At 32.2% G+C, this 17614-nt stretch overlaps 1 protein-coding gene across 25 annotated transcripts in view; it reads right to left on the bottom strand.

The window, feature by feature from the left end:
* Window positions 1-17614, bottom strand: part of LOC117578236 (small conductance calcium-activated potassium channel protein) — a 107845-nt gene that overhangs the window by 32331 nt on the left and 57900 nt on the right. For 21 of the 25 annotated variants that reach the window (XM_034263647.2, XM_052007247.1, XM_034263644.2 and 18 more), the window contains one exon: window positions 1653-1798. In XM_034263647.2, the coding sequence (XP_034119538.1) occupies window positions 1653-1798 (146 nt within the window). The remainder of the gene's footprint in view (window positions 1-1652; window positions 1799-17614) is intronic. The other 4 variants (XM_034263646.2, XM_034263645.2, XM_034263641.2 and 1 more) reach the window with 1 other exon arrangement.

Raw genomic sequence — 17614 nt, forward strand, 5'->3', positions numbered from 1 at the left:
CTTTGCGGCACTTAAATACGATTTATTTATGCATTGAACGCTGGACACAATGCTCTTCAGTTCATATACCATATATTTTGAGTCCACCGCCTCAAATTGAATTGGTCATCAAAAAAGCAGCCCAATTGACTTTCCCTTCGACCTTGTTCCATCTCATCGCATCTCGTTTACACTTCATCAGTTTCATCGAAGGAATAACAACGAGTTGTTGTATATTAAATCTAGCAGATTTGTTTAGGATCTATATTTTTTTTTTTTTTTTTTTTTTTGGGCGGGGTGTTAAGCATCTACTTATGCAATGACATTTACTATAATTTGTCCTTCTGCCGCTGACAGCGACAGCGACAGCTAATTATAGCCCATGGCAATTAGTCACTTTTTGTTTTGTGTGGTTTTTGGCTGTCTAGTTAGTGAGTTCTAGTTAGTTCTTCTAAGGCATTATCTAAATTGTCTTCATGTGGTTTTGATTCGTTGCTTTCGTTATGCTACTCTGCCAACTAGGGTAGCATAGACTACGATTCTATTGAGAAATATTCTATATAGTGTTCTTATTTTATGTCTTTCTGAAAAATTCGAATTAAGTCTTTATAAAGTAGAGGAAAACAGTAGCTGAATCTTTGAAGTTTTGCTATGAATTTACGATTCTCTTTAAAGCTAAGCATTTCAGAGAGATTGTATAAGAAATACTGGGTTTCCTTTTAGTATTATAAAGTTATGTTTTCATAAAGTATATAATAATTTATATAATGCTCATATGTTATGCAAGTTATGCCTTTAAAAGGTCAAGGAAAACAATAGTTTAATCTTTGAAGTTTGCAGTAAATATATCATTTTTTTCAACCTAAATATTTCAGTTTTTTCTATAAAGTAACGTCTTTATAAAGTAGGGAAATACAATAGCTGAATCTTTGTAATAAATTTATAATTCTTTTTAAAGCAAAATATATCAGTAAGTTTGTATAAGAAATACTGGTTTTCTTAGTGCTGAATAGTTCTTGAAAATCATTCCCAGGCTGCAAAATTTGCTATACAATTTCCTACATCTAGTTTATGCTTTCTTTTTAAAGCTAAATATTTGAGGGATTTTGTATAAGAAAAACTGTTTTTTTTTTCTTTGCTAAATAGTTCTTGAAAATGGTTCTCGAAATGAGACTAAAATCTTGTTATACAATGTGTTTCTGCATCTAGTTTATATGCTGAATATTTCATGATAGTTTCATTAAAACCTTGATTTATAGTATTATTTTAATATTTCGTGATAATTAAAACTTTGATTATTGTTTTAAATATTTCGTGATAGTTTGATTAATATTATAATATTATTTTGAATATTTGATGATAGTTAATACATTGAGGATTCAAAGCGGATGTTATGACTACAGGATATCCGAGAGTCGCTGAACAAACTAAAACTAAAACTAACTAACTTATTTTCTGTTTTTTTTTTACTGGATGTTCGTTCTGGTTGAGGCACATGAATTGGTAATGAATGTGGCTTGTATGAGAGCTCTCTCTATATGTTGTGTTGTGTATATATTTAGTATATAAATTGTGTTTTTTTTTTTTTTGGTGTTTTGTGTGTTTGTAGATTATTGATTACATACGCTTTAGCGAGATGCGGGGAATGACGGATTGGCGATTGGTATACATACATTTCATACCTAGGGTAGTCTGAGTGGATACCCACTAAAGCCTCGGCCGCTTCTTCGTTGCATCCAGATGAGATCTGTTCCCGGTTCGCAATGGAAGGTGTTTTCATCGAGCCAGGAATTGAAAGTGTCGACGCTGGCTTGCGGAGCTAAAAACGAATCATTCCATTAGTATTTTTCATTCTCCATCCAAATGTGATTATCTAATGTGTCAGTTTTCTTTTTGTTTTTCGTTTTTCTAAGGTGGCTAAAAAATGTTTTTCCATTCCAAAAAATTTCGGGGGGGAGTGGGAAGTGTTTTTCATTTTGGTGCTACGTTCAAAACTCGTGTGACTTAATCACTAGCATACATTACCATTTGTATCTTAGACCATTTATAATAGTCACAGTCATATACAAAACTATTTACATTCATTTCTATAAGCGTGTGCTGAGTGTGACTAAACTTAAAGCTAGAATTTTGGTGCAGTTTTCTAGAGTGTTTTGCGTTTTGAATTTAAGAGAATAGATTTTGCTGAATACATTTGCACTTTAGATTTGTCATAATCAATGGCTAAAGTAAATCAATATTTCATATTTTTCATGAATAGAGAACTTATTGTAAAATGTGACATATGTTATTATTCGTATTCATTTGCAAATTCTTTACTATTCAAATGATCAATATGAATAAATATCCTTGAAAGGCAATCAATTATATTATTCAACATAATAACTATAAACGAATCATTGAACTCATTGAGAATATTCCCTAGTCAGAAATCCAACATGCGGTATTATCGTTAACATATACCAAAAGCTATGCTTAGTATATCGAATACCATAAGTTAGATTTAGTATATTGTATATTATATATACCAAAAGTTAGATTTGGTATATCGTATACCAAATACGCCGAAAGTTATATTTAGTATAACGTATACCAAATATACCAAAAGTTCGAGTTAGTATATCGCATACCAAAAGGTAGATTTAGTATATCGTGTATTAAATATACCAATATGTTTGTGATTTAGAACAGCATATATCAAATATACTAAAAATTAGATTTAGTATACCAAATATACCAAAAGTTATGTTTAGTATATCGTAAACCAAATGTATGAAATGATATGTTTAATATAAAAATGTTAGATTTAGTATACCATATAATATATATACCAATATACCATAAGCTAGATTTAGTATATCGTATACCAAATATACCAAAAGTTAGATTTAGTATATCGTATACCAAATATACCAAAAGTCAGATTTAGTATATCGTAAGTCAAATGTATAAAATGCTATGTTTAATATAAAAAAGCTAGATTTAGTATATCGTATAAAAAATATACCAAAATCTGGATTTAGTATATGGTATACAAAAGCGTATGAAAACAAATCGAACATGAGGATATCGTCTATTTCATACATTTATAGTTGGCACAATCAACTAAATAGAATAACTTGGAGAGAGGGAGTGAGAGTGAGAGGGAGGGGGCGGGGGCGACACACAGTAACATATCCATAGAGTTGAGACAGTCGTCATAATTGGCTCAATTGAAGCCACAAACAGCTATCAAGCGTCCTTAATCCTTTTTGCCCAGCCACAATCCCATAATTCAGCCGCAACTCTCGCGCCCCTTCGACCTAAGCAAGTGCCACGCCCACCCAAACACAAAGATGGAGAGAAAGAGAGAGAGAGAGTGAAAGAGAAGAGGAGATGCGACGGAAGCTGAGCAGACCGACGTTCGTAGACTGACGCATGTCATTCAAGTGGGCAAAGTGAAAGTGACGTCATCATTATCGTCATCGTCATTATGTTACATATCGCATAAAATCATCTGGCTTTCTTGTCATCTGGCTCTTGAAATCCAATTATTTGGCTGCCCAAGTTACTTACTCAAAATGAAACCGGAATTGAAAGCGCAAATACAACAAAAATTCAACAACATACTATACATACATATGCATATACTATATAGATGTTTGTGTGAATCAGAAAATACTAAAAATACTGAGACTGAGAGTGGCACATAAAAGGCGCAGCGGGTGGGAGGGAGATGGGAGGAGATGGAGCTCCAAAATAACGACAACCAAGTAAATATGTAAAGAATTTTTCCTATGTGTGCGTTAAGCAAAAACGCTAAAACACTAAAAAAGAAATAATAAAAGTGGAAGGAAAACCGAAAGCAAGAAAATAAATGAAAGTACTCACACACACACACACACATCTACAGCACTTGGCTCTTCATATTTAAATGAAAACTAAAGATAAGTAATCTCAACTTTGGGTGCGGTTTTCTCTTCTCTTCTTTTCGCTTCTCCATTTCCATTTCCTTCTTCTGCCTCCACTTCTTCTCAGTTTTATTTTTTTTTAGAATACCCTACAGCTATAAAATGCCGTCAAAGGATACAAGAAAGCACAAGTGTGAAGCACAGGTGAAAACTCATTCAAATCCCACACAAAACTTAAATGCTTCAAACATTTATTGCGAAAATAAACGACTGGATTTTCTAACAAACTTTTTTATATGTGCTTAGTATATCGTATACCATAAGTTAGATTTAGTATATTGTATATTATATATACCAAAAGGTAGATTTAGTATATCGTATTCCAAATTAAATACATTTAAATTCATTTTGATTGATCAAATTTGTTAGATTTTGTATTACATTTACGTCAAAGATCTTATTTTATTTTCAAATTATATATTTTCGTATTTAATATAGATCATATTTTGTTTTTCATTCTTCTTTAATACAATTATTTTAGTTTCTTAATAATTTCTTAATATATTTTGAATTTTTTTTAGTTTTTAATAAGTTTAGTTTACATAATCTATATTTTGAATATTAAGTATTGATTATACATACTTTTTGTTATTTTCATCTTTATTAATTTTTGAGTAATTTTAGTTTTCGTATGCTTTATTAAATTTACATTTATGCTGTTCTTTGTAGGGTCCCAAATTTGATTATTTATGTAACTCTCAACAAATTTACCTTTAGTTATGTGCATAATAAAATATTATTTAGGTATTTGTAAGGGTTACAATTTACTTATTTTTATTTCTTTTATAATTTTTAATTTAATTTTCATATTTTTTTTATTTTTAATTGATTAATTAGGTACATTTTTTAATGTAATGTATGATTTTCTTTTTTAATTGTTTTCATTTTATTTTTATAATTTTTGTACACTATTTTTATTTGATTTATATGTCAATTTTATAATTATTCTGTTTCTATTATTTTAGTTATCATTATTTTTTTTTATTCATGTTAGATTTCTTATTATTGTTTTATCTCTGAATTTATTTTTGTATTTATGTTAGATTTTCTATTATTATTTTATTTATGAATTTATGTATTTATGTTAGATTTCATTATATTTTGATTATATTTGTTATTAATTTATTTTTATATTTATCTTCGATTTTCTATTATAATATTATTATTTTATTTATGAATGTATTTTTGTATTTGCGTTCGTTTCTATTATTATTTTATTAATGAATTTATTTTAGATTTTCCCATTTCAATTGTGTTATTATGGGCATTATTAAGTATAATTACTTTAATTGAGTTTTGAAATTTCAATATATTTTTTTTATAAAATTATGATATATTAATAATTATTAATTTCTAAAATTATTAATTATTAATAAAAACAAGTAAATATTATACGAATTTATTATTGAAGCATAATAAAGATGAAACCCACATGGACTAAAGAGTTTCCGACGATCAAAGGGTAAGTGTTAGTCGCTCAATTTGCTTCCTCTTCTTCCATTGTGTTGGCTTAAATCAAGTAAGCTCCACACACACACACACGCACGCACACATATGTATGTAGAGGAACACACGCACACAGTGGCTTTTGATTGTGTGGCGTAAATGTTGGCTCCTACTTACGAAACCTACAAATTTTCTTTAAATTAAGCATAATGCGCGCTGACTAACTAAAAGGCGCACGCACACACGCATACACACACACACACACACACACACACACACACACACACACACAGACACAGAGTGAGGCAGTTACAGTCTGAGATAGAGGCATTCTACTCATTGCCGTTAAATCCAAATATTTGTTTATAAAATCCTCCATAACATGCCCCTTCTCTTTCTTTCGCTCTCGCTCTCTCGTCTCGCAACCTGACCTATGAACCCGCGTTCGCAGTACGTGCCTGTGTGCTGATGCTTGAGCTTTGCTCCTTGGCATCTCTTCCTCTTCTCCTCCTCCTTCGCCTCCGTCTTTCTCTTCCCTTTTTCCAGTTGCCGTTCTCCATTACATTTTCTGCTTTTTACTCGCTTATTTGTCAGCCGTAACAGTTACACTCTATCTGCATAGTAAGCACACACACACACACACACCAGTTATTATATACATACATGTGTGTGTGTGTGTGTACTTATGTGTGATGCTGTCCTCCTCTTTCAATTGAGGCCTTAATCAGTTTGGCTTTCGCATTTTGTGCGCTGCGTAATGAAAATGCGACTCACAAAGCCGAAGCAGCTCTCTAAGACTAAGTAGAATTGGTTTAATGCTAAGTAGATTTTCCCCTTAATGTGTCTGCGGAGCGTAAGAGTGAGACGGCACGACGTCACGTGTGGAGAGTTAAGCTCAGAGTTGAGAGTTGTGAGAGTTGTGAAGAGAGTTGGAAGAGTAAAGCTCGAAGCTCAAATGCACTGACAGGCTTAAATGTTTCTCTTCCTCTTCCTCTTCTCATTGCTGTTGTTGATCAGGTGTTTATGCATGCGTGTTCGTGTATGTGTGTATTTGCCACGCCCACAAAAACAAGGCAAATTGAATGAGCGAAGCTGGAGAAGGAGAAGGAGAACAACAAAAACAGCTGCTGTCGAGTTGTTTTCGTCATTGTTGTTATTGTTTCGTAACTTGCGTGTCACACACACACACCCCTATACACACACCCACAAACACACACACACACACACACACACACACATATAGCTGGTACACGCAAACTGACAAACTGGAAGGCGTTATCAATGGCAGCACTGGCGACACAGATCCTGCCTCTCTTCTTCTCTCTCTCTCTCTCTCTCTCTCTCTCTCTTTCCCTCTCACACATATGGAGAATATAAAGACACAACATAAAACAAAATAAATTGCGCATATTCTGAAACATCTAATGCCAATGATGTTAATTGGATTTCTTAATTAAGTTGAAAAGCAAAACGAGAAAACGACAAAACGAAAAGCGAAAACGCAAACCAAAAAAAATAAACCACCAAACAAAATTATGACGATTTCCACCCACAGAAAAGAATAATAATAATAATATTAAAACTATGCTAACCTTTTTTTTTTGTTTTCGTGGCATAAAACATTTTTACGACACAGCATAAAAACATCGATAAATTCCACTGTGATTCAACAGGGGCAACAAAAAAATAAAAATAACTGGGCAAAAGCTTTCACCAATAAATACAATTATGTTGAGTCGACAAATGAAACTGGCATTCGAAGCAGACTTTTCCTTTCCTCCTCTGCTTACGACAAGTTTATGCCTTGTTTATTATGCCAGGCCAGAATATGCAAATTTCTAATACTTTGCATATCAAAATGTGTTTTCAGGGCAACATTTTGGTTGTTGTTGTTCTAGATTGAAACTGACCTAGGCATAATAAATAAATATGCATATTTTGGCTTCAATCACTTACAATCAGACAAGAGTCACAAAATTTGCCAAATGCCAAAGTTCAGACTCAAAACTAACCTACGCTTATGACAAACAAATGCGACATTTTATCAAGAAATTCCATTAGAATTTGTCACATTCACTTAACATTCATGTTGAAAGAGTTGCTTGAAAATGATTCACAGTGAGAAATGTTATGAAATTGTCATGTTAAAAACGTTACAGTTGAGTAAAAGTAAAAAATTCTTAAAAAAAAAAATACCAAATTAATATACCAACTAAATACTGATATGATTAAAAAGTTATGTATATGCAGTATAACGGCATAACAGAAAATTATACCAAATTCATATACCAAATATACTGATAATATACCAAATGATATACATATGCGGTATAGCAGCATACTAAAAACTAAAATTCAAAATGAATAACTTTTAATGTAATATTATAGCAAAATGTGCCAACTTAATATACCATCTAAATACTGAAAATATACCAATTTAATATACCAATTAAATACTGAAAATATACCAAATCAATATACACAACTAAATACTGAAAATATACCAATTGATATACATATGCGGTATGGCAGCATACTAAAAACTTAAATTAAAAATGGGCCATTTTAAACAGAAAATTATATCAAATTGTTATACCAAGATATACTGAAAATATACCAAATGCGGTATAGCAGCATATTAAAAACTAAAATTGAAAATGAATAATTTTTAACAGAATATTAAAACTGAATATGCCAAATTAATATACCAACTAAATACTGAAAATATACTAAATGGTATACAAGTGCGTTATAACACCATATAACGTATAATATAAATTAAAAATTTATCGTTTTTAACAGAAAATTATGACAAAATATACTAAATTAGTATATAAAAATATACCAAATGATATACATATGCAAAATAACAGAATATTACAAATTCTTACATTACCATTTACTATATTTCATTAGCTTTCAATGCGTAGTAAAAGCAATTATGTTATTTTGTTAAAAGGTTAACTCAAGAATTTTTCAAGTACGTAAGTTTCTCAATTTCCAATAGCTTTGTCTTTAAATTTTTCGAACATAATTTGTTACCCTATGTTTTATACCAAATATAGTTTTTGGTATGTTGTTGGTATATTACATTGATCATATATGAAGTTTATTCTCACAGTTGTTAGTATATTTAATATACTTATGCGTTGTTCTTTGAATTTAACTTCACTTCACGGCAATTCAACAATATTTATGCAATCAAGCAGAATGAGCAACGCTTTTCGCTTATCGTGTGATATTCGAAAGTAATGCAGTGGGAACATTTTGCAATGCAAAACTATTTTTACTCGAATCGCTTTTATAAATATACATAGTTGAAATAGTTTTTACTTGTTTTTTGTGCTTTTTTGATGCAATCAACTGATGACCGATTAGAATGTCGCATAGCTCGAAATGTCAAAGTCATTGGCATAGTGAATGTGTGGTATATACTAAGTTTTACGAAGGCGGACAGACAGACAGACAGACAGACAGACGGAAAACAGAACGAAATGTTCTTCAAATTTATTTCCGACAGAGAGAGAAACAGATACAAAGAGAAAGAGAGAGAGAGAGAGAGAGTTGAACATGTGGGGCATACACGTAAATGTCTCATTTGGCTTATGGGTCCCGCAGTGCCATTGCCACGCCCCTTTTTCTGTTTCTCACCTGGTCACACACACATGTGTGCATGTGTGTGTATTTGCAAGTCAGTCGTGGCATTAACATACTCATTGTGGAGCCCTTTTACGAGCGACGCGTCGCGTCGGCCGCACGGACACGCATCCAACACATTAGAAGCTTTCACCACAAAAACACACACACACACCCACTGGCACACACTCATGAGCACATTGTGTGCTTGTGAGTAGAAGGAAATTGGTGGAAATTATCGAGTTTCCTATACAAAACGCGTCTGACACGCAAAACGACGAGCGACGAACGTCAGACGTTTGCTCAAGAGCTGTGACTGAACTTAAATGCTCTCCTTTATTCCTCCGCTTGTCTGTGTGTGTGTGTGTGTGTGTGTGTGTGTGTGCTTCGTTTACTCAACAACAGGGTATGCACAGTTGCTGATCAAGTTCACCATGAAACAGCACTGAATGCAGACATCATTAACAGTATTCAAACCAAATCGATATGAATAATTAGATAACTAAATACGTCGACTGAGTATTTGAAATTTAATTATATTCTTTCTAATGATAATCGACTAGTTCAATACCGAAATTCTTCAATTGAACATTACAACTTAATAATCAATAAAAAAAACAGTAAAAAAAGAGTTTCTTTAGTTAATTTCACAGAATTTATCGTTTATGAATAAATATTGTATTATAAATTTCAGTATTTTTGTGTAATTTCAGTATTTAGCAAGTTATTGGTATATTTCTTTCATAGTTTACAGTATTTTTTTTTTAGTTATATTAGTATTTTGAATGTTTTTGGTAAATTAAAGATAAATTTCAGTATTTTTCAAAAGTTATTGAAATACTGAAATTAGTGAATAATACTGATTGTTTTTCAGTTTTTATGAGTAATTGTAGTATTTTATAAGTTATAGGCAAATTTTATTATTATTATTTGCATTATTTTGGAGTAGTTTCAGTACTTTGAAAGTTATTGGTACATGAATTTATAGATTTCAGTATTTTTGAGTAAGTCTAGTATTTTTGAAAGTTGGTATTGATCAAATAAGTATAGTTTACTAATAATATAGCAAATATTTAGCAACGAATCAAGCTGACTTTGAGCCTCACTTGACATGAAGAATGATTCGCTATAGCTTTAAGAACTGAGCTTTCAGTAAAAACTATGTAAATGAATACATAATAACAAATAAGTGTGTTATAATTTAGGAAATATTTAGCAACGAATCAAGCTATAGCTTTAAAAACTGAGTTAAAATTGTATAATAGAAGATTCAATTGATACGAGAACTTGACAGTCTACATCTAGTACTTCAGCTATAGTATTTTAATTAATTAATAAATGCCTACTAAAAATTTCGAGCTCTATCTAGTATTTTAGGTCTGTCTTGAAAGATTCAATTGATATGAATATTTTTTAGCCTAAATTTAATATTTTTGGTATTTTTCGGTATATTAATTTAATACTGAATTCCTGCTTAAAGCTCTGACTTTTCTCAAGTTCGCTTTTATGTATCTAATTTATCATTTTAAAATTTAACAACTAAATACTGAATAGCTTAAATATCTAAACTAAATTTATCGAGAATCTATTGTTTCCCAAACGCTACACTTTATAATTTAATGACTTAAATTCAATTTCTGTTAATGTTGTAATATAATGTTCACTATACAATTTGACAATTAATTTTTTTACACTAACGAGTGTTGCGCTGTCGAGTATACTCGACTTTAGTGTGCAAGAAATTGTACTTGTTGTTCTCAGAATTGGAGTTGGAGTTGAAGTTGCTGCCTATTGCTTTAACGACAGCGATTAGATTTGGGTGCGGGTCTCCACACACACACACATACACACCTTTGAGTTACCCCCTACTACGTGTGTGTGTGTGTGTGTGCACATGATTTCGTTTGTTGCCTAATAAATTTAGCGTAATTTACGTTTAGTTTGAGGTTTAGGTTTTGGCCACATTTTCCTTTCGTTTTCCCCCTTTCCAGTTGCTTTTCTTTTTTCCGTTTTTTTTTTTGTGTATAGTATTTCCGTCTCGAGTGCAGGAAATTCATAATGAAGTGTTCGCTTTGTTGAAGCTTAATTAGGCGTATAAGTAATATTTTCAGTTTGTGTGAGTTTTTTGTGTTTCTTCGTTGAGGGGTTGAAGTTGAAAACTTTGAATTAGTAAATTAATTCACCCCGAGTGCACAATTCGGTCACAGTGTGTGGAAAGGGAGAAGCACACTTCACTTATCACTTTTATCGATGCAACAATAGTCTCTCTGATTATTATTAGTTGTAGTGTGTTGCTTTAATGAACTACTCTCTCACTCTCAGTATCGTTTGCTTGATTTTCTTGTCATATATATTTTGTTAGTTGGACGCGTGCCAAAAGTGGCGCATCCAATAAATAATGATAACTTGACAATGACAAGAGAAATACTGTTGTTGTTGTTGTTCTTGTTGTTGTCTCTCAACCCTTAATGCAAGACAGAGAGAGAGAGAGAGAGAGAGAGAGAGATAAGTCGAGACTTTGTAGCTGGCTTTGGGCGCATTGTCATTGCAGGTTGTTATGATCGAAAATCAATATATAACTAACCCCATTGTTGTGTGCAAGTGTGAAGCCCCCATTTTTTTGCTGCCCCCTTTTCAAGACATGTGCCACTTTGAGCTCTGCATGTGTGTGTGGCAAGACAAAGTGCTTGCCACCGTACGAAGAAGAACCACTTTTCAATTCCAATTCAATGCATTGTTGGCTTTGCCATTTCAAATAAATAAAATATATATCCCCAAAATGGGGGCGTTACAACCGTTGACGTTTCACGTGCTAACGCCTCATGCTTTTTGCTTTTTCCTTTTTTGATACCCTTGCACAACAATCTTCCATCCGTCTGTCCGTCCGTCCGGCCTTCTGCCTGCCAAATAGTCACTCAATTTCACAGCTATTTTATTGAAATTTCTCGGGTACAGCTTCGTACAGAGTTGCGAGCAGATTGATAGCTTGGTTATATCATTGAAAGAATCGTTTAGTTTCAGCATGAAACCTATTTGTTTATTTCTATTTCTCTTCTTTTTTTTGGCACATTCAATTGCCATTTATCAAAGTCAATTTGAAATCCATTTTTAGAAGCAAATTGCATGATACAAATTTGCTCAACTATTTTTCTAAACTTTATAATTATTATTTAAAATTTCTAGCCTACTTTTTGGGGCCTTTTGAATTGCATTGAATTGGCATTTGGTATTTTATAAGTTCTATTATGAATGTATGGCAAATATATTTCTTGGTATAATTTCAGTATTTTTCGGGTATTCTTTTGGTATATTCGGGAAATAATAACGTATTCGCATTAGTTGCATTGGTAGAATATCTAATATATTATTTGGTATATAATATCGATATACCAAATGTAATTTTTGATAAAATCACAGTATTTTTGTGGTATTATTCAGGGCATTCGCAATTCTTGTATTAGTTGATAATCTGGTATATTTTGTACTCTGTGGTAGCAGCACACCAAATATAATTTTTGGTATAAATTTAATATTTTTCGGTATATTGGAAAAATAAAATGGCATTTGCAATCTGATGATACAAAATATCAAATTTGGTATATTTCGGTATTATTTTGGTATATTTGAAAAATCATTTCGCATAAGTTGCATTGACAGATAATCTGGTGTATTATATACTCTATGGTATCGATATACCAAACATACTTTACAGTATAATTTTGGTATACTCATACTTTTGGTATACGCATACTTTACAGTATAATTTTGGTATATTCAGAAAATACTATCGCAGTTAATTGAGTTGCATTGTTCGATAATCTGGTATATTTTTTACTATATACCAAATGTTATTTTTGGTGTAAATGTAGTATTTTTAGGTATTAGTTCGATATATTTTGAAAATAATGGCACACTCGTAATATGGTATATATTCTACTCTATCGTATCGCTATACCAAATATATTAAATAGTACAAATTTAGTATTTTTCGGTATTATTTTAGTATATTTTGAAAATAATGTTACATTTGCACTAAGAAAATGCGAGTTGAGCACACTCAACTGTAGCTTCTTCACTTGTTTTAATGTGCAACTCTTATTTGCAATCTCTTTTTTCATTTGTTATAGCTTAAATGTGATAGTTTGCCTGTTGTTCTCTGCTTCATTGATCAAGTTTTACTAATGAAAAACTAGGTTTCTATACATGCGCACCATTTGTATGCCAGCTCGAGTCGAGGGCATTAACCATTTAGCATATTTACATATCTTATTACATATTTTTTCGAGCAACCCACAATCAACATAATGATGAACACGATGATGATGATGTTGGCGATGGTGCTCGAGCGGATCGAGTTAACATTTGAGTTGAGTTAAGATGGACTTTTGTTTTCGTTGTTGCGGTTGTTGCAACATGTTGTAAAGTGCGCGCATTTTCATTAAAATTTCCATGCAAACTCACAAGTCAAATATTTGCGCCCCCATTTTCCACACACACGCATGTGAAATGACCAGAAAGCAAATAACATCAATGCTCAGCTTATGGGCCAAAGCGGTTGCCATATAGATTGGTGCGGACAGAGGGGGGAAAGGGGAGATACAAAAATGGAGAGGGGGGTGGAGGGCGCATAGGTTAGCGCTAAGCAAATAATTAATAAACAATAGCCCCAAAGACATAGACAAACGATATGCCTTGAATCGAGTGTTCTCTCAATACCCGGCACTTAATACCGAAATCACGGGTATATCAACTTAGTGGCAAACTTGAAATGTCAATGAAAGTCTGTTCAAAATTAAAGCTAAAGAGCTGCAACACTTCATTTTGTTGTCAATAATATTGAGGGTCAAAATAAGTTTCAGTTTATCGCCAATCGTATTTAAGCAAACAAAGTATTAAAGTTAGTATAAATGATTACTGAACATTTTACTACGATTGCATTTCAGAATTTCCGGTTAGTTTTCTTTCAAATGCTGCATACATTTTCTGTTAAGCTTTACACACGTAACTAAAAAATAAGCAGCTTCTTTTTGAAAAAGATAAGTAATTGAAATATGCAATATACTGAATATACTGAATATACTGAAATGAGAAACCTCAATAATTTGTCAAGCTGAAAACAATCCTATTCTATTATAAAATGATTAATTAATAGGTATATGCAATATACTGAGTAATATACTGAATATACTAAAGTATAGCTCTTGCCCATTTTTTTTAGCTCACAAAACTGAAAACAATTATAGTCTATTTTAAAATAAATAAGTAATTTATATATGCAATATACTGAATAATATACTGAATGCTTAATAATCATAAATTGGCATATGCAATATACTGAATATACCAAAATTAGTCTCCTCACACATTTTTCAAGCTCTCACTTAACTAAAAAATAAGAATTTTCGTTTTTAAAATAAATAAGTAATTGATAGACGCCATATACTGAATAATAACTGAATGTGCACAATTTTCAGGCTCTCGTCAGTAAAAAATAATCCTTTTCTATTTTGCATACTGAGCAGCATACTGAATATACTAAAGTCCTGCACATTTGCCAAGCTCACATTTTAAAATAGATAAGTGATTTATATATGCAATATACTGAATAATATACTAAAAATACCAAATGTTGGTTATTTGCGAAATATTGAAATTCATGAGAGTAAAGTTTTGTATAAATAAAAGAAAAAGTTAAGCAAGTGCTTAGCAGTCATAAATACACTCGACAATCGCGCACTTTTTTTTGTATACTTTGGTCAAAGGTAAAAAGCGCCAAACCTCCTCTATATCTATCTCTGTCTCTGTCTGTGTCACTGTCTTTGTCTCTGTCTGTGACTCACGGGCTGTGGTAATTGTTAAGGCGGTTACCTGAGCAGGTGGCCGCAAGCTTGCTCAATTATCTTCATAGGAATACCTCGAATATGAGTGCGCACAAAAAAAAAAGAAATTATTGACAGCCACAGGGAGGAAAAGAGCGAGAGAGAGACAGAGAGAAAGAGAGCGTGAATAAGAGAGGAAGAGGAGGAGGAAGAGGAGAGCTGCCTCTTCAAGTGTTCAATTACACAATCTCGCTGGCCAATTTCGTTTCAATTACAATGATTTGCTGGGGTCGATTCGATCGACGAGTGAGACTCGATTCGATTCGATTCGAATCGACTCGACTCGAATTTGGCTTAAATTGGACATGCGGTCAGGGCCACGTGCTAACAACAAGAACAACAGCAACAACAACAAGAACAACAACAATGGCAACTAGAACAACACACAACTTTGGGGAATTTTCTATTTACATACAAGTCACAACAGCCTTTCTCTCTCCCTCTCCCTCTCTCTCTCTGTCTCTCTCTCCACTTTGTTTGGCCAAAAGAATATCAAAAACCGTTTAGACGGCTCGTGACTCTGCGCACTCAATGAGCTGTAGAAAAGCGCCTCTGCCTATGGTATATATGTATATTTAGTATATATATATACCATATAAATACATACTATATGAATAGAGAGGCCTGGACACGTGCACAATGGCTTGCCACACACATTTTAAACGAAACGAACGAAACGAAATGAAACGCGCACAAAAATGAGTTGCGAAGAGAGATGAGCAGAAGGAGAAGGGAGAAGAGACAGAGAAGGAGGAGGAAACAAACACGTATGCAGATTAGTCGACAACAGAGAGTCTTGTGGCGCCATCTATTGATGGTCGGCCTCTTTTGTGTCCACCGCCCCTTAAGGAATGTGTGTCGGTGTCTGTATGTGTGTGTGTGTGTGTTTGTATGTGTGCTGGCCACATTAGAGCTAACCATCCACCAACTATTCACTACTATGTGGAAAGGACACGCGTCAAAGACGCGCACGCAGTTACGACTTTTGCTCACTTTTTGCTCTCAAGTCCATTTATCGTGTTGGACACTCGACATTTTGATCCTTTGTGCAACTGGACGCAAAAACATTAAACTGCACTCGGATAGAAAACGCTTTCAAAATGCTTATCTCTTTTTTACAGTTCTGAAAACTGAAAAGCCATCGAGTAAATATGCCAGCTCAAAGAATGAGCTCAAAATAGTTCAACAGATCATTAAAGCAACGAATGTAAACTTCAATAAAGCTTAGAATTTTCCTCTAAGAATGAGTTACAAGTAAAAAGCACTAAGTTGTGTGGAGTACTATACTTATATACCAAATGTAGTATTTGGTATAACTTTAGTATTTTTTTGGTATATCAATTTAGTATACTTCAAACATTATTACGATTATTTGTATTAAAAATAAAAAGAAATATAAGTTGAATTTGGTAGTAGATATCTACATACCAAATATAGTTGTTGGTATAATTGTAGTATTTTTTGGTATATTCGTTTGGTATTTTTTGGTATAAAAATTTAGTATATTTCAAACATTACTGCGATTATTTGTAGTATGAACAAATAGAAAGTAATATAAATTGAATTTGGTAGTATATTTACATACCACAATTTAGTTGTTGGTATAATTGTAGTATTTTTTGGTATATTCGTTTTCGATATAAACAAATAGAAAATATCAAATTGAATTTAGTTCTATATTTATATACAAAATATAGCTTCTGGTATAGTTTCTGTATTTGTTTGGTATATTCGTTAGGTATTACAAATAATTATTACGAATATATGTAATATAGAAAAAGATATAATCGAATGGCATATCAATCTACATACCAATTATAGTAATTGGTATAAATGTAGTATTTTTTGGTATATTCGTTTGGTATTTTTTGAAATATATACAACTAGAAATTATCAAATTGAAGGTGGTAGTATATTTAAATATCAAATATAGTTGTTGGTATATTCAGAGAATTTTTTTTGGTATATTCGTTTGTAATATAAACAATTGAAAATCATCAAATTGAATAGAGCAGTATAGCAAATATAACTTTAGTATGTTTTGGTATATTTTAAAGAATTTTATAACTATTTTAAATACACAAATTCAGCTTCACTTTATTAATTTCCTTAGAGACAATAACTTATTTTCTTATTAAGTATAAAAGGTTAATTCTCAAAATAGAATTAACTACTCAACGATTTCCATATCTCGGGAGAGATTTAAAAATACAAACTCTGCATTTCTTACAAAGAGTAAGAAAAGTGTAAATTAGATTAGGAAAACTTGAATATTTGAGGAATACAATAACAAAGCTAGAGAATTCTATAAAAGTTCATTGAAGCATTAAAGAGAGTAAAAAAGAGTTTAAGTATATTCGATTTTATGTGATGCTATAAGCGAATATAGCACAACAAATCAATATCAGGGGTAAACAACTCTAAATCGAAGTTGAAGTTGGAAAGCTTGGGGCACATTTTAATGCACCTTCTATTTGTATCTGCACAACAGAGTAATTGAAGGGTGAAATTGATGATAATAGTGAATGAATGTGAATGAAAAAAATGCATGTTCCGCTTGAATAAATGCGTGTGTGAGTGTGTGAAGGAATGAGGAAGCAACCACGCAAACACAAGTCGTTTGTCAAGTGAAGTCCAACGACCGACGACCGTCGACCATCGACAATTGTGCCAATAACTTTATGAAAATGCCAGAAGCAGTTGGCAGTGCAATTGCAATTGCAG

The sequence above is a fragment of the Drosophila albomicans genome, chromosome X (genome assembly GCF_009650485.2).
Source record: "Drosophila albomicans strain 15112-1751.03 chromosome X, ASM965048v2, whole genome shotgun sequence".
Classification (NCBI taxonomy): Eukaryota; Metazoa; Arthropoda; class Insecta; order Diptera; family Drosophilidae; genus Drosophila; species Drosophila albomicans.